The sequence below is a fragment of the Acomys russatus genome, chromosome 20 (assembly GCF_903995435.1).
Source record: "Acomys russatus chromosome 20, mAcoRus1.1, whole genome shotgun sequence".
Classification (NCBI taxonomy): Eukaryota; Metazoa; Chordata; class Mammalia; order Rodentia; family Muridae; genus Acomys; species Acomys russatus.
Genome location: NC_067156.1, coordinates 11013144 through 11037897, shown reverse-complemented (window position 1 = coordinate 11037897; position 24754 = coordinate 11013144). Strand labels below are relative to the sequence as shown.

Sequence of the window (24754 nt, the reverse complement as noted above, 5' to 3'; positions counted from 1 at the left end):
CTGACTTTTCAGATCTTTGCAATTGAAGGTCCACCTATAAGCATCACATTTCATGTCACCAATGTACACTGAAGGTCGGCTTGGAGCATCTCTTGCCAGCCCACGTGCTCTCGTTGGCTTAAGAAGGTTTTCTCCAAGAACGCGTACACAGACTTGCCATAGTCATCTCTGACAATTAAAGGCTCAGAAAATTGCTTGTGGCTTCAGATGGGAGATATATGTAATCCATAAAGATCTAGATTGAGATGGCAAGAAAGAGTAAAATGCACACTTAAGTTAATTGATTAAAAAATATTGGGGTAGCAAAGACCGCAAAGTGGTTAAGAGCATTTGTTGCTCTTTCAGAGGACTGGAGTACAGCTCCCATCCCCCACATCAGATGGCTCAGAAACACCTATAACCCTGCTGCAGACCTGATGCTCTCTACCAGTTCCAGTACACACACACACACACACACACACACACACACACACGGCAAATGAGAGAGAGAGAGAAAAAGAGAGAGAATATGTGAACTGAACTGGCAAAAAGTTGTGAGAGGGTGCCTTTAGATAAAGAAGGAATGTGGCCACTTTCAGTGCCATAAAACTGTAACTCGCCATATAAAGACGTGAAGTCAGTAAAACATAAATGATATCCCAATGTCACTAAAAGCATAGCACCTACAGGTAAATGTCTGTGCATGTGTAAAATTATAAGAGGTACTTTTAAGGTAAATAATAGGATTTTGTTCTGCCAACTTTTCTAAGATGTTTATTTCTTAAGTAAAATCAAATTGCCATTTTAAAAACTGGACTTAATAATAGTTAGCTCCTGAATGAAATTATTGACTAAGAAAGTAAATGGACAACCAAATTAAAGCCAACCAAAGAATCATTGCTCACACAATTACATACTAACACAGAAAAAGCAGATTTATATTGAAACATGAATTACAGTTGCTTTTGGACTGGATGTCAGATTTCATTCTACCTTATTTCATCTTGGCAATGTAGGTATCATAGGACTTAATCTCAAGATCTTCCAAGACCCTGGAAAAAGCAGCCGACTTTTTAAAATCTATCCTTAACAATTTAACATGGGGCACCCATGCTAAGGATCTGTGCATATAAGCTTTAGAAAAAGAAAAATAACTATCTTACATTGACTTCAGAACTATGGTATTTAAAATCAGGCTGCCGTGGGGAACTAAAAAATCAGAGGTAGCTTTTGGTTCTACTCAAATGAAATTATTTGGGAAAATAATTGTTAACAGCAATTCCCAACTCAACATAATACACATAAAAATAGGTAAACAGGAGTCTTTCCACTACACCCCTTAAGCCCTGCCTTCCTGGAGAAGTTTCGCATCTTTCATTGTTGTTGTTGGCTGTGGTTTTAGGACCGCAAGGCTGAGCATGGTTCTGGATGCTGTTTCCTGCGGGGCCAGTGAAGAAGAGTGTCCACCATCTAGTGGCTCAGATGAGAACTGCAGTGAGAAAGTGTACTTCCGCCTAAGCCAACATGGGTGTCTGTCTGCAGCCCTGGCCATGAACAAGCTTACTTCTTCCTTCAGCGTTTCTCCTGGTAGCTGAGAAAAGCTGAGGTGCTTGTCACGATTCCCAGCACATCAGAAGGATGAGATCTAGGAAATGTGGTTAAGAATCCCACTTCATTTCCACCATGGATCTATAATTGCTCTGCTTTAGTGAGAACCTTTTACAAGTCGGCTAGCACCAACATTAATGCTGCCAGGGTAGTTAGTATGTTGCTGTATCATGCAGCGAGGGAGTTGGATGAAAGAGACAATGGTTTCTTTTGTGATCACATGCTAAGTGGGACCTTTAGCACCAAAGTGGTGGCTGTCAGTCTATAAGCTCCTACGGGCCATGGAGTAAACACTGAAGACTTCCTTAGAGCCGAAAGCTTGGGATAGATCCATGCTGTATAGACTGACGATGCAATGTCTCTACAGAAGCTGAACTCCTGACCGCTGTTTTCAATGTCATTAGCAACAAAGCAGTTCTAAACCACCTATATGTTATTTGTTGTATCATTTTCACCACTCATCCAGCAATGTGCATACATGTATTTATCCATATTTAAACATATTTAAATACAGTGAGAGTGTGTTTTAAGGCTTGCAATAGTTTTGGTGGTCTTGGTTTCTACAACTTCACTTTGCGGTATCGCTAAGGACATAATTATCCACGTGTTACAAGACAATCCTCTCGGAATTGTTTGTGGCAGCAAGATTTCAGTCCTAATTTGCCTATCATGAGACTGCCTAATAAGTTTAGCCGTACAAAAGGTAGCATCACGCTATTCCAAAGCTAACAATGATCTATATAGCATAGATAACTTGGTCTATTTCAGGCATTTGTGAATAAACGTAAAAAGTTTAAAGTGATTTATTTTACCAGAAGAGCATTTGAAAGCACTGAGAAAGCCAGGGGATATTTTAGAGTATGGTATGTCGGAGAACCCTACATCACCTGTCAGACAAGAGTATCCATGCTGATATCTTTTGTGCCGTGTGGCTGGAAGATCACTGAAGACCCCGGTGTATAGATGGAGGCAACCAAAATCTTAAGGAAAAGCCAGAACTCACCAACCGAGGACAAAAGGAACACTCAGTAAGATGTGAAGTAGAGATGGGGAGCCAGTGAGATGTCTCCATGGGTAAAGGTGCATGGGGCCAAGCCTATGATCTACACAGTGGAAAGAGAGCTCCTATAGGTTGTCCTCTGTCCTCCAACGCATGTATTATGGCATGTCTATCCACATACATAGACACACATACACAATAAATAAAAAAAAGAAAACAAACAATTGTAGTGTAAAGGGATTTAAAGACAAACACAGAGAACACCTACCGAGTAAAAAGATGCAGAGAAAGTGAAAGAAATAATCTCCTATGTCTGGTGTTTCAGATGACGATCACGTGATCTGATCACAGCACATGCACTGGGCTTAGAAACCTGAAGATTAATGTATCAGAGATTGTTTCCATAGAATGATGGAGCTAAACATCTAATCAGAAAAGAATAAAAAGGAGGCCCGGGAAGCTGGGTGCATTAAATAAAGGCAGCTTTTTTTGTCATTTACGTAACAAAACAAGGAACAATGAACTAGGTAGGAAGAAGAGAGAACTGGCTGAAGACTCGTCCTTCTTTGAGGTGAGGCGTAGCAGTGCACTTCAGTGCTGCTAGGAGGGAGCTGATAAAGAGGGGAAAGTTAATGACACAAGACGTGATAAAATTGGTGGGAAAAAATACCCTTGAGTGTCTGAGAAGAAATAGGGCCGGACGCACGGTGGAAGGCTTGACTGTGGGGTAAACATGGACGGCCCGTCCACAGTAACAAAAGACAAGGCTGTGTTGTGTAACGATAGCAGTAATCGCGTGTCGTTGTAAGGCTGGAAACCTGTGGGCGTGTCTGTCTGTCTCCGTAGAGAGACAGAAAGCCAGGCTTTCAAACAGAAGTAAGCCAGGGAGCAGATGTTACAAAGGTGAGGAAAGAGCAAAGGTGTGAGGGTAAGGAGACCAAAGGCAGCAATTTTCTTTTTGTGTGAAAAACAAACAGGAGAAAATATTTTAGACTTTGTGAGACATTAGGCCTGCACGGAAGTTATTCAGCTCTTCCATGGTGGCACAAAAGGAGACATGGGCTACAAAAGCTATTGAGTGTGGCTATTAGCAGAACTTTTACTTATGAAAACAAAATGGGAATTGGGTCACCTGAACCATAGCTGTCATTCATTCACACAGTGTTCAGTTTTGTTTTCTTTTCTTTTCTTTTTTTTTCATCACTGTGACGACAGACCTGAGGGGGGGAAAACGGCTTAGGATAGGAAAGGCTTACTTAGGCTCACGGTTTCAGAAGTTTCAATCTGGTATGCGGACACGATGGAGTAAAGTCCTTCTGGCACCCAGGAAGCAGAGGCAGAGAGCTTGGGCTGAAGGGCTTCCTCATGTCCCCCTCCCTTTCCCTGCAGAGCCCCCAGCACATTCTTAGGGGCTTCACACAGTCACTTAGTCCTCTCTGGAAGCACCCTCACAGACATACCAAGCACCAGGCTTTACTAATATCCTAGAAGCCTCTCACCCCAACCAAATTGACAACCAAGTTCACAAACCCCAGTGGTGCAGCCTTCTCCAGCCGCCTCCAGCTGTGTGGGGGCAGGCATGCCATTTCGCTTCATCGTATAGCCACGTAGAGTATGGGGAGCGACACGAGGGTGAAGTGTGTGTACCAGAAAATTACTCTAAGGAAAAGCTAAGGAGTCTAAACTGAGTTATGAGGCAAGTAAGGGCACGAGGGGTAATCAGCTGTGAGCAACAGTGCAAAGGAGCCAGGCCTGATGGGCCTGAGCTTCGCTGCCGCCTTGATGCCGAGATCCTTCTCAAGAGGAAAAAGGACAGTTCATTAGCTGTTTTATTAAAGACTGAGTGCTAAGTAGCAATTCCTACATCGTCGGGTGGCAATGCATGTAGCACAGTAGATACTGTGTGACTCCTCATTTGTCAGGGGAGACACTGAATGGAGCTGGAAGTGATATCTGAATGACATTGTTTGCCCTAATATCTGTTGCTTAGTTATCAACAACACTCAATTTCTCTTTATTGCATGGAAATGTTTGCTTGATATTTCTCCTCAAATACTATATAAACCTATTGTTGTGTGTTATATATCTGTCTACTATGTGTCCGTCTGTCTGCCTGCCTGCTTGCTGCCTATCTCACCTTCTCATTTCTTCATCACTTACTTAGTCTTTGCATATGGCTATATTTTCCTTGGGGCCAACATCTAAAGTTTTGTTGTGTTCTGTTCTGTTTTGTTTTCTTTTGATACCCTTCATCTTTTTCCTCACAGAGGCCTTTCTTTCTGTTGCTGGACTTCTGAATTTTAAAATGATGACTCTTTTATTTTAGTGGAAACATGCCCCAGTGATAGAAGAGTGTTAGCAAGATGTAAGGGACATCCCTAGCCCCTGTTGGCATGGCTGTGTTTTATCCACCTCCAACTCCTCTCTGCTTTCCAGACCAATCTACTGAGAGCAGCAGGGCGAAAGGTACTCAGGAGCCTCCGCGACTTGCCTCGTGACACTTTTTACCTTTCGTTGCATTGCTCTTCATTTGTACTCCAGCCCTGAAAAGATCCCCAATGCTTCCTCAGGCACAAAGCCTTCACGTGCACTCACAGCAGACAGATCTCTCAAGACTCTGCCTGTCATATGCTGTTCTCCCTTCAAATCCCAGCACAAATCCACCTTAGCTATAGTTTTCCAAAATGACTGCTTACCCACTGCGGAAATAGAACATTACGACCAAGGCAATCTACAAGAGGAAGGGTTCACGTGGCCTTACACTTCTAGAGGGATGAGAGCTTATCACCGTCATCGTGGGGAAGCATGGCAGCAGGCAGGCCAGGTGTCTGGAGGAGCAGGATGAGAGCTCCTATCCTTAACATCAAGCAGGAAGTGGAAAGAGCTCCACTGGAAACAGCACAAGCTTTTGAAAGCTCAAACTCTGGCCCCAGTGAAATACTTCCTCCAACAAGGTCACGCTTCTAAAGGCTCCCCGAACAGCACCATCAATGGGGATAGAGAATAAGCGGCCACTACAATAACTAGAATGTTAGTCTTGTCCTTCGTCTTTCTCTGCACATTGGACTTTGACAACGTTATGTGCAGTGTTTCACATAGAGCACTTAGTCGGTGTCTGATAGATTTACTTAAGCGAAATACCCTTCCTTCTTTTGTAATGCAAGAGGTGACTTTAAACCACCCTGACACTGTCAATGTAAATCCTGAATATTTAAAAATCCATCTCTCTCTCTCTCTCTCTCTCTCTCTCTCACACACACACACACACACACACACACACACACACACACACACACACACACACACACCATGAATCCAGATATGATCTCCTGGAGACTCTATTCCTGCTCCAATAAGTAAATACTGCATTTTGTTCAATTCTACGCCAAAACCCATGGCTGAATATCAATACACTGTTGAGTATTTGTGTATCATTAGCACATACTTAATGTCTTAAGTAAAGTATTCTTGTTTGTTTGGAAATGCTTTCCCTTATAAAATTAAACAAGATAAGAATACTTGGTGGAGGAACGAGAGGCAGAGCGCAACAGAAGAGCCACCTTTTGTGCTTTGTCTGTAATGAGCCTTGTGCTTTAAGTTGCCCAGTTTAATTGTTTTCTCACAAGAGACTCATGTGGTGGATACTATAATCTACATTTTACTGATGAAGAGAATAAAGAATCCTTAAGTCATAGTTAAATTATGTTAGACATGATCTTGAAGTAAGGTGAACCTCAGAATATGCTTAACATGTTTAAGGCCCTGAGTTTAATATTTAGCACTCAGGCAGACACACACACACACACACACACACACACACACACACACACACACACACACCCCACACTACTAAAATCAAGATATACACACATCTCTAATATTGAGCCACAAATACTAAAACCATGTATTTATCAAATTAGTGCTTCATCTTAACTAAACCACTTATTTTATTTGAAAATTTAAATGATTGGTTCTACCTAAGACTCTAATTAGTATACTAATTAGATATCTAATTAGTGTCCACCCAAGGCCATGTATTTTTCTAGGCACCAGAGATTGAGCAGTGAGCAAGACAGACCCATTCTACTCACTCTGTCAACAGGTTGTGGTGGTCTGATGGAGATGCCCCCATAAGCACCAATATTGGAACACTCGATGCCCAGTCGATTGCATGGTTTGGGGAGCTTTAGACTATAGTCTGGTCCAAGTAAGTATATCACTAGGGGTGAGCTCTGCGGTTTCAACGCTACATATCAGTCACAGTTTGCTCCTGCTTGGTGTTTACAGTTCAATATGTCAGCCTTCAGCTTCCTGCTCCTGCCACCATGCCTTTGCTCATGGATTCTAACCTTCTGAAACCATAGGCTCAAATAAACTCCTCCCTCTATAGCTTGATTTGGCCAGGGTGTTTTATGACAGTCACAGAAAAGTAGTTAATTCATAGGCTAATAGAGAAATAGATAGTGCAGAGGAAACATCTTTATAACTGTGGGTGTTATCAAGTGCTATTAAGAAAACTCCAAGCAAGGAAAAGAGTGGCAATGTCAGAGGAGACCTTCTAGGTGGAAGTGTCAGGGCCAGGCTCTTTCTAGCAGAAACTTGAATTGAGAGATAGAGAAAACCATTGGGATATACAAGCAAAGCAATTAGCAAGCCTGAAAGAGGAAGGTATCGGGGGTTGGCAAAAACAGAGAGCACTGAATGACTGGAGCTCCATTAGGCAAGGAATTGCTACACAGAAGGTTGACACCAGTGTGGTTTACACATGGCAGTCTAAAACTTTAAAGTGAATGCCACAATAACAAGAAGTAAAGCATGACATGAATTGAATTGATTATCACCAACTGACTCAGGTTAAGTATACAAAGAACCAAAAAAAAATTAAAATAACAAGAAATCACACAACCCAGTTAGTAAATGGCATCATGAAATAAACAGAAATTTCTCAAGAGACAAAGTACAAATAGCTAATAAACATATGTAAAACTGTCCAATTTCACTAGCAGTCATAAAAATACAAAGTGAAAGTACACTGAGAATCCACATTCTGCTAGTCGGAATTCCAGTCATTATAAACCAAGGAGCACAAATGCTAGTGAGGCTGCAGAGAAAAGTGAGCCCTCACACACTGCTGGTAGAAACACTGGTGAGTCCAGAAACTACAGCCAGAAGCTTCCTCAGAAATCTAAGAATAAATCTACCACATGGCACACATGTGCCACTCCCACATATTTACCTGAGCGATTCCTGGTGAACACATTACAGAGAAATGTGTGCATCAACGTCTACTGCAGCACCATCATCCACCAGAGGCAAATCGGGGAACCCAGCTAAGGCGTCCGTCAGTCAGCAAAAGAAGATGCACTTTACATCCACATGGACTGCATTAACCCTAAAGATAACAAAGAGGACTAACAGGAGAATGAAGCAGAGGAAGAAAGGAAGGCAACATGGAGGACCCAAAGCATATTGTATTCTAGTGTGAAAATGTCCATACGTAGCCTAGCAGCATCTGCAGTGAATGAAAAGGAAAAATAAAAAGAGCTATTCTGAGCACTTTGTGAAGAATAAGCCCAAACCAACCTGAAAGCAAGGAGAGCCAGAAAGGGCTACAGCCCAGGTCAGAGGGAAGCATGAAAGGAGAGCGCGGGGCCGTGCTGGTCTTTATGACAAAGGAACATTTGAAAGTCCCACCCGGACTTTCTCTCTCTGTGGGTTCCACTGTTCCTCCCACCATGAGCTCCTCCTTTGTCCAGGTCATTGTCACGATATATCCAGGACATGTGAACAGAAAGCCTTCATGGCTGGCATGACAACCCCATGGAAGTCTCTGCTGGATAATGGGCCATGTCTCCTGCTGTGTATATGGGTCTGGTTTGGGGTCCCAGAAAATGGGACACTCTAGTGGTTGGCAGAAAGGACAGCAGGTGTTTTGTTTTGTTTTGTTTAAATAAATCAATAGACCCAGTGAGGGCAGAAGAAAAAAATAATGACTGGGGACAGACTGAAGAAGCCACAAGCTACCTAAGGCACGCACCAATGCCTTCTCTTTTCTCTAGATTTCTTTGACATAAAACCCTGTGCCATTGAAATGCTACATCCAAATGCTCTCATATGTATCTACAGGAGTGTTTCAAACAGAGAAGTAAGTGTCCCAAAGAAACAAAGTGGCCTGTGGTGTCACTTACGCTGATAAATCTTACCCCCCTGAAAGCTCTAAGACAGCTCCCAGGTTCCATGAAAATCCTAGCCCCCAGAAGTCCCGGGTACCATCACTCTTTGGAACCCAGACATCCTAGCCCCCAGAAGTCCCGGGTACCATCACTCTTTGGAACCCAGACATGAAGGCCACCTCTGCCCCTGCTCTCCTTTTACACTCCCCCCACCCACAGTCAGTCCCCACCACTCTCGTGCCTCCTGTTCTCTACCTCATGCCGGCTCGCAAGTTCCAGGAAGCACGAGACCATCTGGCACAAGAATTATCTGCCTCATCCTTTGTGTGGAGGGTGGGAGCAGAATTCTTTTTTTCCTCTTGTGGATTAAAAAAAAAAAAAGCAGTGTTCCCATTTCACACAGGCATGCTCTTAAAGAAAGACTAATTCACTGTCTTTCACATCATTGAATATATAAGCTTAATACCTATGCAGTCAGAACCAGTCTGGGGGACACTTCTGGCAAGACATAGAGTTTGATACATACCTCAAGAATTAGAGTTTTTACCTATATTCTAAGGATGGAAAATTGCCACATACCTGTACACCTTCATGACTACATTCATAAACAAGCATCATGTAAAATGCAGTGGAATCTAGTTTTGCCACTGAAAAACAATGCCAAAAATGAGAATTCGTCATATTACTTCCATATTTCTGCCATCTGATCCATACAGAGCCATAGAGACCACAGAACAAACTCAAAAGGCAGTTCTCTCTCAGCTATCACAGCCGCAACCAGCACCTGGAGCTCATCTGCCTTGTGTGGACAAGCTGTTGACTTGGTATAACCCTGATCTCCTGGCCCAGCTCTTCTCGTAGACACATGCACGTGTGTGCACCTTGAGATTACCAACAGAAGACCGTGGAATCAATCCTCCGGAAGCCGCGCAGTGAAATTTCTGAAAAATCAAATAAATGCAAAGGCACCACTAGTACACCAAGTCAGGATGAGATGTAGTGACTGGTAAAACAAAAGGAATTAAAAGTATTGCAGTTTCTGTAGTGGTACCAACTGCTTCTAGAAGAATATGGTGGCTCTACATGTCAAGAGAGGTGTGCAGAGACACTGACTACTGGATTGTTCTAGAAGAGAATGTTAGTAGTGAGGAAGAACTGCTGTCTTCAAAGACACCACAAAATCCATCCCTTTCATTTGCACCTCTCTCCAAACACATTTTCTCACCCCCGCATAAAAGTTAATGTTGTAATTACGCTATTACTATGGCAGGAAAAAAATATGATTACAATATGAGAATGTTTTAATGAATTTCACTTTAACCGTGAACATTTTTAGAAGTGAACCAATTAAAATCAAAGTAATATTTATATAGCTTAGCCCAAGCCTGGTACATGCTAGGAGTATCAATATATTAATATTAATAATAGTCGCAATTATTAATATTAAATAAATGTCAACAAATTAATATTTGTTGAATATTTTTTCGAAGCAGTGTTGCCTTTTCTAATAATGATTTCTTTTCTCCTATCACTGTCTGTAAAAATATCTATGACTTGGCTTAAAGCCACTTTCTCCCTGGACATTTCTTCATTTCTTTCCCTGAGCCCATCTCTTAGCTTGTGTTCTCATTTACATTCTCTCTGTGTCTCTCACTCTGTGTGTGTGTTTGTCTGTCTGTATTCGCCTCCTCCTCCCCCGCTTCCTTCCTTCCTCTTCCCCTCCCTCCATAAGCTGTGAAGTACAGGAGTTGTGACCAATTACTATGTAAACACTCAGAGTGCAGCCCAATAGCCAATAGTTAATAATGCTTTTGAGCACAGTGCACGAATGGACCATCTGATACCTCATGGGTTTCCATGCAAACCACTGGTGCTTCATCAGAAGGTGTCTATCACATGGGCCGGCCCCTCCCCCTCCTCTGGTCTCAGCAAGAGACTTTAAACGGCCTAACAATCATTTCTGTTATCCTGCCGCCATGCTATCCACAGCGAAAACTCACCCTATTCTCTTGGGGTTTGTTTAAACAATATGTTTGCTACTAAATTCATTGAGACACTTAGTCATTTTATTTATGTAGAGAAAAAATGTCTGCCATTTCTGACTCCTCCAGGAAAATGTGGCCAGCAAGCCATTATGCTGTGGGAAAACACAGACAGCCAAGCACTAACACGCTTCTTCAACATGTCTCTGAAACATTTAATGAGAGAGATGCACAGCAGGACAAGAATAAAGTTTATCTTTGAAAAGGTTTTCTGCTTCGCTTCTCAGACTTTTTTAACCCTCTAAACAACAAAACAAAACAAAAACAAAAAACACCTGTGGGGCTGGAGAGTTGGTCCAACAGTTAAGAGTACTTGATACACTAACAAAGGACCCAGGTTCAATCCCCAGCACCCACATAGTGGCTAACAACCACCTGCAATTACAGTTCCAGGGGATCTGCCATCCGGAACTGCCATCCTCCTCTGGCCTGTACAGACACGTACGAGGTGCAGACACATCAGGCAAAACAATCATGCACATATAAATAAAGTAAAATAAATTATTAAATATATATTTATCTTATAACTAGCACTGCAAGATTCGTCGAAAGTGAAATAGCTGATATTGTAATAATGCAACTAAAATTTGGAAACATACTGATGTAAGTGCTGTAACTGAAATAAAAATAAGACTCTGGAAGCCAGCTTTGTTTAAATGACTAACAAAATCCTACTTGAAACTACTGATGAGTGTAGCTCAGCAATAGAGCACTTGCCCTGCATGCATGAGATTCTAAGTTCAGTCCCCAGTAGTAACAAAACGAAACAAAAGCCCTGTTTCCCTATTTGAAGTTGCTTTAGTCGTGTGGTTATTAGCACTTCCCCAAAGTAGTAGCAGCAGCAGCAGCAGCAGCAGCAGTAGTAGTAACATATGCACCAACCAAGGACCTAGAACCCCCTGTACAGATGTAGCCAATGGACAGCTCATTCTCCAAGGCTGTGTTTAGAGCGGGGACTGCCTCTGACATGAACTCTGTTGCCTGCAATTTGGTCACTTCCCCTTGGCAGGGAGGCCCTGAAGGCACACAGAGGAAGGGGATGCAGGCTATCCAGATGAGACCTGATAGGCTGTGATCAGGCAGTGGGGGAGGAGGGCCCCCTCTGTAAGAGATCTAGGGGGGAATAAGGTAGAAGAGGGAAGGAGGATGGGAACAAGAAGACACAAGTGAGGGAATAAAAATTGGGATTAAGATGAATAAATTATAATAAATAAATCAAAAATACGCCAGTAAAAATAGTATTATACTATGACATTATAATACTATTATATTTAGTATATTTTACTATACTATATTAGATTATGCTATTATATATAATACTATTGTAATATTATAAAAACAATCAGAGTAAAACTACACCAATGAGAATATATTGGAAACAGCCAATCTTGGCACAAGTAGGTACTATGATAATTCTTGGAAGAAATCTATGACCATCCTTTGAAGAACTGATGAGCCCTCTCTGCTTAAAGCAGACATTCGTGTTCCTTGGGTAATGTTTACCCTAGAAATCACAGGACTCTGTTCTAAGACATGTCTCACCTTTTTTTTTTCTCTTCTCTCCCTTCAAGACCTCTGATACACCTCATCTTTTTGTTTATCTTATTTTGAATTATGTGCATGTGTCAGTGTATGGGTTTGTAAATGTGAGTACAGTGCCAGTGGAGACCAATAGAGAGCATTCGATCCCTTGGAGCTGTAGCCACAAGTCACCACATACAGGTCTCAGATCTTTCGGGAGATCTGCAACTATTCTTAACTGCTGAGCCATCGTCTCTCCAGCACATACTTTGTATAACTTCCAAAGTAAATCACACAGTCTTTCTTTATCACAAACATTCACTCATTCATGCCACTTGCTATTCATAGATTCATTAATATTCTGAATATTTTGTCAAGTGTAGCAGCTAGAGGGATTCCAGAGATTTGTTGAGTACCATGTCCTGTGGTTCCATGCTAATCATGAAGTTCCTAAGATGATACAGTCTTGTTTCAAGGAGCCCAGAGATCCCTTGACAAGCAAAAGATGGTTCATATACTGTCTTTTCCTATAGGAAATGCTACAGTAATGGCATGCATTTATGTTGATGCTCGCAGAGGATGGGAGCTATAAAGCAATCCCGATAGTCAAGAAGATGTCTGTAGACATAGCCTTGAGTTGAGAAAGAGAACAAACCATTCTCAGTTCTCACACACACCCTAAATCTAATGTATGCTTTTTTGGATTTATGCATTTTGAAGCCACTTAACTAAAACTATAGTAAGGGAGACCCTGGCTCACTGAGTGCAAAACAATCTGGGGTTGAGAGAGAAGGTGTGGGAAAGTACTGAGCTACTTAGAGACACCTTCCCCCCTGCCAGGCATCCACCAGGTTCAGACCATGTGGATCTTCTAAGAGGTTGGTTTTCCAGACTGTCCATAATAATTAAAGTACCTTCAAATATACAAAATTCGTCCACTTATTTGTAGTTTCCAGATGTGGCACAAACTAAAATAACAGAAAAAATGTAGAAGAGTATGGCTGGGGCAGTGGCTCAGTGTGTGAAGAACATTTTGTGCAAGCGTGAGTGCAGATTCTGAACACTGCTTAGAAAGCCAGAAATGGTCTATTTGGTGTGTGCCTATAATCCTGTAGTTGGGAGGCATAGATCGGAGCATGAAGGGGCTTGCCCAGACAGCCAGTCTAGCAAGTCATGAGTGCCAAGTTCTAAAAGAGAAACCTTGGCTCAAAAAACAAAATAGACAATATTTGAGGGACATATCCCAACATCTACCTCTGACCTACACACACACACACACACACACACACACACACACACACACACACCACATATACAACATACACATACACATAGACACATACAACATTTTTAAAAAATATGTAAATAAGTATATGTTAATTATTCAACAAAACATACAAAGTACCTGCTAAAGTGTAACATGTTTTGCTTTGTATATATTCTACTCCCCAAAACATTGGCCAAGTTGCTAACCCTTTTCAGATAGATTAAATAGCATGATGAAACTAACTAGCAAACTTTAAAACACTTGTTTTTCAAATGTGTTTACCATAAAATTGAAGAACTGAGGGTTTTTTTACACCCTTCAGGATCTGATGACAAGGATTATTCATCCACTATTGTGAAGGTGAGGCATCTTCCTTTCAAGTTACACTTGTTTTCGGCAGCATGTAATTGCTATTTGAGTTTGCTTCAATGAATAAATATTTTGCAATACATATTTTAGCAACACTGTGCTTCCAAAATATCATTTATTTTTTTCCTGTTTAGATAACTCCCTAGGGAAAAACACCTTAAAACAAAAATCATGTATTTATATATATATATATTAAAAGTTCTATCAGGAAATCTAAACCCAATAGAAGAATGTATAGAATACAAATGGATTTTAAATGTGCCACAATATTCTCTTTCTCAGCCTTAATAAATGAATGCAGATTTGAATTTTAACTAGATCCCAACTACTCACTACCATCCAACCAGTCCTTTAAAGTGCAGTACAATGTCACAGGTCTATCAAGATTAAAACGGCACACATTCTTTCACTCAGAATTCCATTTAGAGGAATTCATCCCTCCCATAAGTTCTCGTGTATGTGAGCATGTGTGTGTGTGTGTGTGTGTGTGTGTGTGTGTGTGTGTGTGTGTGCAAGGTCCTCAACACAGTGTTTTATACACACCATACAATAGTACCAGCAAATATTTTAATAATCTCTTTTGAATTTTTTATTTATCTATTCACTTTACATCTTGACTGTAGCTCCTTCCCTCCCTCCCTCATGCCCCTATTCCATGGAGGGCCCAATGACATTATATATATATATATATATATATATATATATATATATATATATATATATATATATGTATGTATATATGTGTGTGTGTGTGTGTGTGTGTGTGTGTGTGTGTGTGTGTAATGCTGATATAAATTTATATATTATATTAACATATAATATATACTTATATGTTGTTATATATATACTTTATATGCCGTACGTGGTATACATCACAACCAGCATAGGATGGCTATGTGGTTGTTTTATTCAAGTGTCCTAGACTATGAAATTATTTAAGAAAGCCAGGTAATATAAAAATGGTTTCCAAGCCAACATGGTATAGTAACAGGAAAGCAGAGGCATGGGGCTCAGAAATTCACTAGGTAAGGTGTCCTCTCTTACCAGTCCTTTCCTTTACCCCCCTCTCCACCCTCAGTCCCCCCTCCTCCATTCCCCATCAGTAAAGGGCCTGCACCTTTCTTGGCCTCTCTGTAACTTATTCTCTTTCAGACATATTCACAATAACACTGTACTGATTTCATCACTCAGCCAGGATCAATTACTTTATTTATTTATTTTTTTTTAATATAAAGCACCTTAGCCATTGCCTTCATGGACCTTGCAATTTTAGGTGAAATGAAAATGCTAGAAAATCATGGCAGAGGGTGTGATTAAATTTCTTGTGCTGGCTTTCAGCCTTCTGTCCTAGGCCCATGAAGTCATGGCTCCCAGTTGTCCTTGTCTCTTCATCTATTTTCAGCATTATCAACACACATCCCGTCTCCCCCTCCATGGATGTGTCTGCATCATCGTTCGGATGGTCCGTGGGAGATTTTCTTCTTCTATTCTGTCTAATCCATAATAGCCTATGCGACGTTTTAGAAACTAAAGGAGTGTGTCACCCTTCCCCCTGAATTCATCAAATATCATTCTGTCATTCTTAGAACAAGATCTATAAAGTTTTCCCTAGCTCATCATGACCTCCCCCTCCCCCGTGCTGGTCTCTAGCTGACATCATCCCTCTTCTAGGTACTCCCTACACATGGTTTTCTCTCTGTGTTCTCGCCGTTCATCTCACTCCATATCTGAAACACACACACACACACACACACACACACACACACACACACACACACACTCATGAATGTTGTCAGTTCTAAGATGTCTCTACTTTCCATTAGAAGATAGTAACATTTCCTGTAGCTAGAATATGGGAGGGGACCAATCATGTGCACCTCTAGGAGACTCAGGCCTTCACAGAGAGAAGTGAGCCATCTGGACCTGTGCTATGCCAGCATAGGATCCCTGTGCCTCTACATCCAGGGTTGAAACAGGCATTCCATATTTAAAAATAGTCATAACCCATTATCAGTAGACTGTACATATCTTAATGGACCGGTATTTTTTTCTGACTCCATAAAGCAAGTGTACTCCATTTTAGTAGGCAAATTAATTGAATTGTCTCTTTGCATGAAGAAATACAGTAGCCAATAAACATATTTTTAAAAAATGTTCAATGCTTGGCCATCAGGGAAATACAAGTCAGACTGAAATTGGGATTCTTTCTCCCTCCAGTCAGATTGCCTTTCATCAAGTAAACGAGAGGCAACAAATGTCCTGAGGGTGCTAGAGGAAAGGAATGGGGATGTGGGAGGAATAATTATATACCTCCTATAAGGATGTGACTTAGTCCAGCCACTATGGAACTCAATTTCTATCCATGAAATAGTATGTCCGTAAGATCCAGCTACTTACAGATACTCACCCTCAAATAATCAAAGGCAGCATGAGCTTGAGATACCAGTACCAGCCATATTTACTAAAGCAAGGGTAGCCAAACCATGGAATCTCCTATGCGCCCAACAGCAGACTATGGATAAAGAAGATATAGTGTATATACACGGTGGAGTACTATTCATTCAAAAAGACAAATTGTGTTACCTACAGGAAAAAAAAAAAACATATAACTGAGAATCACCATGTTAAGGGAAAGGGGATAGACTTATAAAACAACTATCATGTGTTTTCTTTCATATGTGGAATCCTGGAAGGGTACAGAAGAATTGGCATTACAGTAAAAGAAGGGATATTTAGGATATGGAAACAGAAAGGGGAAGAGGAGGGGTAGGAAAGAAAACATAATAGAGGGCATGAATAGGATCACAAGATCCTATGTGCATTTATTAAACATCATAGTGAAACCCTTTACTTTGCACCGTTAGTGAATGCTAATCAAAATGCATCTTGCTATAAGAAAACAAGTCACTTTAATATTTGTCTGTACAGAAAAGCGTTTGAAATAGCACTTGCATCTTAAATATCGAAGTAATAAGAACATTTAAAGTATGATGCAGTGTAAAAATTATATATGGATTTCAGGGACACTATCATTGAACACTCAAGTACTTAGCAATTATTTTCTGGTTGGCTGAACATACCTATTGGAAGTCAGCAGAGTGAAATGCATAAGAGCGTGGGTCGGGGTCCGGACAGTCCCATGTTTGCAGTAGAGCCACGGTATTCATTAGCTGAGTATGACCTTCAACAAGTGACTTAACCTCCCAAGGCCTCAGAATGTCTCCTAGAAATAATGCGGTTGAACTATGTCTGATTCCCAGTTAAATGTATAAAATGAAACATGTAAAAAAATATAGGTAGAGACATTATCTATTTTACCATATATTTTTACCATATACTGTAATTTTACTACCACGAATTAGTCAATTCATATGATTTTTTTTCTGTTTTCTGTTATTTTTTTTTCCAAACAGGGACAAATTAATAGCAAGGGCTAAGTGCATGTATTTTCAGAGATACAATGCTGATAATCACATAAACACTATTACGTATTCAATCTAACATGCAGCACATGGTCAGTGGTAGATGGTGGTCATTACCACAAAAAGCAACACATTACACAATGAGGATTCAAGGCTCACTTCTCAACCAAGTGCAGTTTTGTGCACAGCATCCTGAAGCATTTTATTGCAGTGGTACAGGGAGGGGTGAAAGGCTGTGTGTCTGCGATTTATATGGCTTTAAAATCGTGGGAAAACAATTAACAGGTATAAGAGCTCATCGTAGCAGAGATCCAGCTTGTAGCAATTGCTGACAGCTGTTTTCCGTGTGATGATCAGTCATTCAGCAGGGTCAATACTCTGATTAGTTCTTTTCAGTTTACAAGTTCATAGCATCACCCTACTGCTTTCTGCTTATTTAATTTTAAATATTAACTATTAGCAAATGTTTGATTGAATTCCTCAGATCGGAACAAAGCTTCAAGCGCATGGGGTGGAAAAAGAAAAAAAAAAGTAGCATAAACTGCATCAGATTTAGAGACCTACTGAAGTGCTCTCCTCAGGTGACCAGAGTATTTTCTTCTGTGATTTTTTTTCTAACTTCTACCCCATTTTTCCTTCTAGCACAACTCATTGTGTGAGATGAAGTTGAGGCTCCTCACAAAGGGCCTTATAAACATGCGTTATTCGATTTTAAATCTGATTTGAAAGTGCCTCTCTCCTGCTCCCTCAGAGTAAAGTGACCTTTTTAAATGGAGGAAGTGGCTTTGGATGACAGACTTGATAAATGCAGTCGTGCTCACTCAATAAAATAAGGCCCAGTGCATTTGAGGATAAATCAGTGAAATGTACAGCCCCACCTGTCTGTTTCCATCATTCATTTCCACTGTCATTTTCACAGTGGCTGATGGATCACAGTTGCTGTAAAATTAGACAGCCTTTAATCTCATTTCATCCTGATTAGCTTCCCTGTCCCCTTTCCCTCTAACTCACTGACTGACACGCTAAAAACTCTGAGCAGGCTGTGCGTGACGTGAGGGCCAACCTCCTCCACCACCTGCTTGTGCACACGCACAGGTGTCCCCCGCTAGAAAAGTCTGCAAAGGAGAAGGGGTGGCCTTGGGGTGACTTCAAAGAGAAAGGGTGTGTGCAGGGTGGAGGTGCCCTTTTAAATGGATTGAGGCTCTTGTTCCTGGCCCTAGTTACCTTCGCTTTCCTTCAGGTTTAATCAGAAGTCAAAGGAATTAGAGCCCTTATGCACATTTAAACATTGATCAAATATGTTATAATCTTTGTAATCAAATATTTGTAATAAATTTAGGAGCGTTTTATAGTCAGCAATAATCTCAAACAATCTTGTGTGTACTTATAGCCTTTCACTTCATGGTAAGAAATCAGAAAGGATAAAACTACAAGAATGTGAATACTGGAATGCCCAACCAAGAAATATAATATACAAGACTGTCAAGCAAAAAAAAAAAAAAAAAAAAACTGTGGAGAAATAGGAATACCCCCACAAACCGGTTGCATCAGGACGTTAAAGAACTTCTTTGCCCTGACTTTGAAGAGTTCGGCAGTTAGCTTAGAGAGATAGCTTCATTTGTTTGCACAAAGCATAACAACAGGGGTAGTCAAATGAGACAAGGCTTAGGAATAAACCACATATTGTTTCCTTCACTCGATTTTTGCCTGAATTGGAGGAAAAGCACAGCAGGGGCAAACACAAGGGTTGATACACTTCCAGAGATCTTGTTTGATTATGAGACTGGACTCAAGTCAGAGGGGAAGAAAATACAAATTCTTCATGTTTTAAAAACGATTTGGACACTGAGCTCATCAACATTTTAAAATAAGACTGTGATGCATGACGGCTGGCCGTGGAGTGAACTAACTGAGCTGCTGGCTTCTGCTTCTGCGCAGTGTCACAGGTAGCTAGTTGTATGCAATGGCAGCTAAGGCTGTGCAGGTCCGCACAGGTTGGAGGACAGTACGTCAGCCAGAAGCAGCCAGTCACAGCCAATGATGGGGCAGCCTAAGTTTTCTTCCCAGTAGTTTGGGAAAAGGTATCATCATTCAGACTGCAGTGATTTAATTGGTTCGATTTTTAAAATACAGCTTCAAAACATAATCAGAGTTAGTTGCTCAGTGAAGCTAGCAGCGAGATCTACACCAAGGAATTCAGAGTCATGGCTCAACAAGACGTATCAGTCAAGAGCATTCTCCAAAGATTGAAGTGAGGATTGGGAGTTTAAGGATGTTCTTAAGAGGACAAAGACCCTTGATGTAATTCATAGAGTGCCCATGCCATTTTAGACTGCTTTCTTCGCCCTCTAAATCACGCATATGCGTATGAATATCTTTTCTCTAGTGGCTATATCTTCAGAAGAAATGAATAGTCACAGTAGTTAATGAATCAGAATTCTTACAACCTTTTGGCACTTTAGTAAGAGATTAAAGGATGCACTTATAGAGCTATATACTGAGCTTTCTTTCTCAAAGCCTTGCCTGGTTTTTTCTGCTTTTCTTTTTATATATTAGCAGTATATGTCATCCCTGAGAAAGCTAGGAGATAATGAAGCCACAGTGAAATGGGAGATGTATATCGCTCAAAAAAAAAAAAAAGTAAGCATTCTCTCTCTCTCTCTCTCTCTCTCTCTCTCTCTCTCTCTCTCTCTCTCTCTCTCTCTCTCTCTCTCTCTCTCTCTCTGCATTGGCAAAGGAGCTCAGAGTAAGAATTGGCTAGGATTCATATTGATTTCCCACTGCACTGGTTTCTTAAGTGCTCTGTTGATCCGTGTCAAGCAATAAGTTCCCTGCCTGAACAGGCACATCACCTCCCCGTTTGTCCTCACCTAGATTTAAGGTGCCCATATGATGAGCTGAACAAGGACATCATTTTTCCTACTGGTGTCACTGGGCCCAAGCCCCTGCTTGTCATATGATAGCTAATGCCGCATGCATCTACAATCACCCGATGGTATTACACCAGCAGGGACCAACACTGCACAACACCAGCAGTGACACTTGGTACATCCTGATTTTACACAGGAGATGCAAATGGCAGAGAAACCTGGCTTTGGTGGGTTTGTGAATAACACCCCTCTGAGCAGCGTCTGCAGCTGGGTGCAGAGAAATCTATGGAAATCTATGACATCCCTGACAGTTTTCATCTCTGTTACAGAAGAGCTCTGATGCAGATAGATGGGAAATGTGTGATTGTGCTCCTAATGACATTGTACAGGAAATTAAGTGTATACATTTGGAGGAGGCATTAAATCAGCAGGACCCTAATTTAAAAACTTAAAACTGTATGGAAATTCAGCCTGCTCAATGCTGTGGAGTAGAAAGCCACCCAACATCCCGGTCTGTTTGTAGAAAGATTGCCAGCAAACGGTTCCACGTTACTCAGAGTTGCTTCTCTCAGGAAGTAGCTGCCAGCTCTGACCCTCTGGGAGTGTCGCTCATTGCCATAGACACTGCATCCCCCACCATCGGGCCGATGAGGAGAACTCAGGGATGGAAAGCAGCAGTGCACAGGTCATTCTTGGCTAATGCCCAGAACAACATGATGCAAAACGAATCAAAAGGGGTCGGGCTTGAAACTGCTGGGAACGCACCAGTGAGCCAGGGTGTGTGGATCACGGGAGCCGTGGGTAGCCATGCTACTGCTTGTTGACGGAGTCTCATGTTTTGTACACACTTTGGTGAAGTACATACCTGGTAAGCTGAGGTATTAGAAACTTTCATATGTCCTTTTTTCTTCTTCTTCTTCTTCTTCTTCTTCTTGGTTTCAGTTATGCCTTACAACAGCGCCCACCACTGCGTTGTAGAGGTGGAAAACTTCCTGTTCGTGTTGGGTGGAGAGGACCAATGGAATCCAAACGGTAACTATTGAATAGCTTCAGCTGTGGCTCCTTTGTACAAGTCAGCTTTGTGTTACTACAACAAAATACCAGAGGCAAGTGACTTTGAAGAGTAAAGATTCATCGGGCTCATAGATTTCAAGGTACACAACTGTCCAGGTTTGATGGGGTCAGTGGACGGTGGCCCACCATAAAAAGAATGAACAAAGAAAGGTTATGCCATCAGTGTAGCCAGAAAAAGAGAAAAGGTGGGCAGGGTCCCACAATACCTTCTGAGGACATGGTGAACTTAGGACCTCCCATAAGGTCTACCTCCCAGACTTCCCATCTGCTAATGCTGTCATCTTGTGAACCAAACCTTTACCATGAAGATGAGTTTTGGGTGGAACCACTCATGCATAGAACAAGTGCACACACTGTGAAAAGGATGTCTGCCCATCCCTTTTATACTTAGTGCTGAAAATACATTTCTGAGTAACACAGGCCAGTGAGGAGGTCATGCATGGGGTTAGCTGAAGGAGGGGGGAGGATACTCATGGAGCTAGCTGAGGACACGTGTAACAGAGCATTCAAGTGTCAATTCTCTGGGGACTTAGCTTCACAGTGATACCCACTCCTTGTCCTTATCCATCCCCTGAGAAATGCCACAAGCTGAAGGAAGGACTCCCCAGGGGAAGGTGGAGTCAGCTGCAGCTGTTAAGATCTTCACCCACTACTCCTTCCATTCTGTCTGTATGAGAACAAGGTTGCGATAAGCATTCTCTCACTCACGCAGCATAGAACTCTGGTTCAAGCTCCTTTGCAGCAGGTAGGACCTCAGACCCAGCGCATGCGCTGTCCTCGGCCTTTGTAAGTGTGTCTTCCATAGGTGGTCTGCCATCTTTCCCATAAGTGTGATTCCTTCCTAAGTGAAATGAAACCTTTTAACACACATCCCAAACCAAACACAAGAGAAGTGGCTTGCAGAATATGCAAAAATGATCATGGTGTTTTTAGAAAGCTTGCTAGTTAAGGGGGGGGGGGGAGCCACGGTTGTAGCCTTTGTGTTTTAAAGATAATTATGACTGAGAAGCCATCAAACAGCCTGCAGGTACACATTTTTACTTTTTAAAAAAAACTCAGAACATCCCCCTGCAATTACATGTACTGCACATATTTCCTTGTGACTGCACCAAGTCAAATTGTGTACAAATCACAACATCTGCTCCCTCTAAAACTGTAAAGGAAAACAAGCCAGGCTGCCCACTCATGAGAAAGGCAGGGGGCTGGGGAGACAGCTCGGTCAATAAAGGTTTTGCCTTGCAAGCATGAGAACCTGATTCAATCCCCAGAAACCAGATTTAAAAAAATTAAAAAACAAAAAATCCTTTTAAGGGTAGGAAGGGTGGGGGTGTTCCTGAAACCCAAGCACCGAGGATAAGAAGGCAGGTGGGATCCTTGGACAGTCAGTCTAGCCTGCCTGGTAAGTTCTAGCCCAGTGAGATTCCACTTGAAAGATTAAGGTGGACAGTGCCAGAGGAATAACAGTGGAGCTTGTCCTTTGACATCCACATGCAAGTGTACACATATACACACATATATGCACACACAAATACATGTAAACACACACATACACAAACATACACACATATACACAAATACACACAAACATACACATGCACACAAACACACACACCTACACACAAACACACAGATACACACATACAAACACATAGATACACACACCCAAACACACCCACAAATAAATACAAATACACCTCCCCACACAAATAAATAAATGTTAAATTTTAAAAACCCAAAGCATGAAGAGAAAAGCTTAGGAAGTCCTATTTCAGACCACAGTGCACTTCCTGGCCACTCTTCTCCAGGCCTCTGTTAAATTGATCAATCTCCCACACAACTCAGCTTTCAAAAACGAAACAAAAAGTAAAACTTTCCACACATATGAGCCTTCCCTTTTTAAAAAAAGACATTTTCACAATGTACTGCAGGCTATCCTCAAATTAGTGGTTGTCCTACCTTGGTTTGCCAAATGCTGGGATGGCAGGCATGAGCCATGGCACCTGACTAATTTTGTATTTGCAGTGCTGAGGATTAAACCCAGGCCTTGCTCGTGCCATGGAAGCACTTTACCACAGTACAATCACAGTCCGAGTGTTAGCCTAAGCAGCCACTGATAAAACCAGTTCCTGGGGACTGAGGTGATAAAGTGCTTTTTGCACAAGTAGGAGGACCTGAGTTTGGTCCTCAGGACACACACACACAAAGGCTAGGCCTGATGGTATATGCTTTTGATTCTAGTGCTGAGGTTGGGTTGGGGACAGGTGGATCTCTGGGGCTCTCCAGCCAGCCAGCCTAGCCTGTTCAAGCCTGTCACAGTTAGTAACCAGCCTGTCACAAGATGAAGGGCACCTGGTAACAACACCTAAGCTTGACTTCTGGCTTCGGCACACCTGAACACACACACACACACACACACACACACACACACGCATGTACGCACACACACAGACACACACAAACCTCTGGAAAATATAACTTTTATCTGCTTCCTTTTCAACTTCAAATTTAAAAAAAAAAATGTATCCCAGAGAACAAGACAGGAAGTTGGGGAGAACTTGGAAGACTTTTCTACCTCTAGTCAAGAGGATCGAGTGTTTTTCTTTGAATTAATTCTGAGACCCATACTATACCATTTGACTATCTTGAGTTCTCTCTCCCTACACCTCAAGCAAACAGCAACCAGGATTAAAGCCATGCATGAACACACTCTGGCTATCAATCCACAATCACACTTAGTGCTAGAGTCACTCACTGGAAGCTCAGTGCACATCATACAGAGACTCACATGGCAGTTTCTTGTCCTCCCAGAGTGCCACGGCATGATGTGCCTGTGCGCATGTGATCAGCATCGCTGAGCATGCCTATCAACATCTCTTCTCTGTTTTTGCTGTTAGGAAGCCCAGAGCAAAGTTTTTGTAAAGCTTTATGTATTGTCTGTTAACTTCACTATTACCCTCAGTTACATGCCTGGCAGCTCTCACTTTCTTTAAAATTTCTTTTTAAACTGTTGGAAACCTCCAGATGAAAATTTGCCATCTTTAAACAGAAGGGAGCAGAGGCAAGCAAGCTAGCCTTTGGTTCCTTCTGCCAATTAAAATTGTATGTTAATTAAAAACACTCTAAAAAGTTGTTGACTGGCATCTTCTCCAGGTGGAAGATAAGAGCAGAAGGCCTTATCTTCCCTTCAATGAGGGCTGTATCTGTGGCCATGCTCAGCCAACATTACAGTTAAGAAATGGACTGCATCTATTTCTAAGAGAACTGATGTGTGTACCATAACTATCTACCACAACCCCATAAATTGTAATTATCTACAAATTCTGTTCATCTGGTCAACCACAGTGGACTCTGGTAGTATTAGCAGTAATAGGCGGTGGGAACTCACTGTTTCAGGCAGAAAAAAAAAAAAAAAAAAAAAAAAACTTTGCT

At 41.6% G+C, this 24754-nt stretch overlaps 1 protein-coding gene across 1 annotated transcript in view; it reads left to right on the top strand.

The window, feature by feature from the left end:
- Klhl14 (kelch like family member 14) overlaps window positions 1-24754 on the top strand; it is a 99818-nt gene that overhangs the window by 56522 nt on the left and 18542 nt on the right. Inside the window, exon 4 of the mRNA XM_051163112.1 lies at window positions 21194-21283. Coding sequence (XP_051019069.1) covers window positions 21194-21283 — 90 coding nt within the window. The remainder of the gene's footprint in view (window positions 1-21193; window positions 21284-24754) is intronic.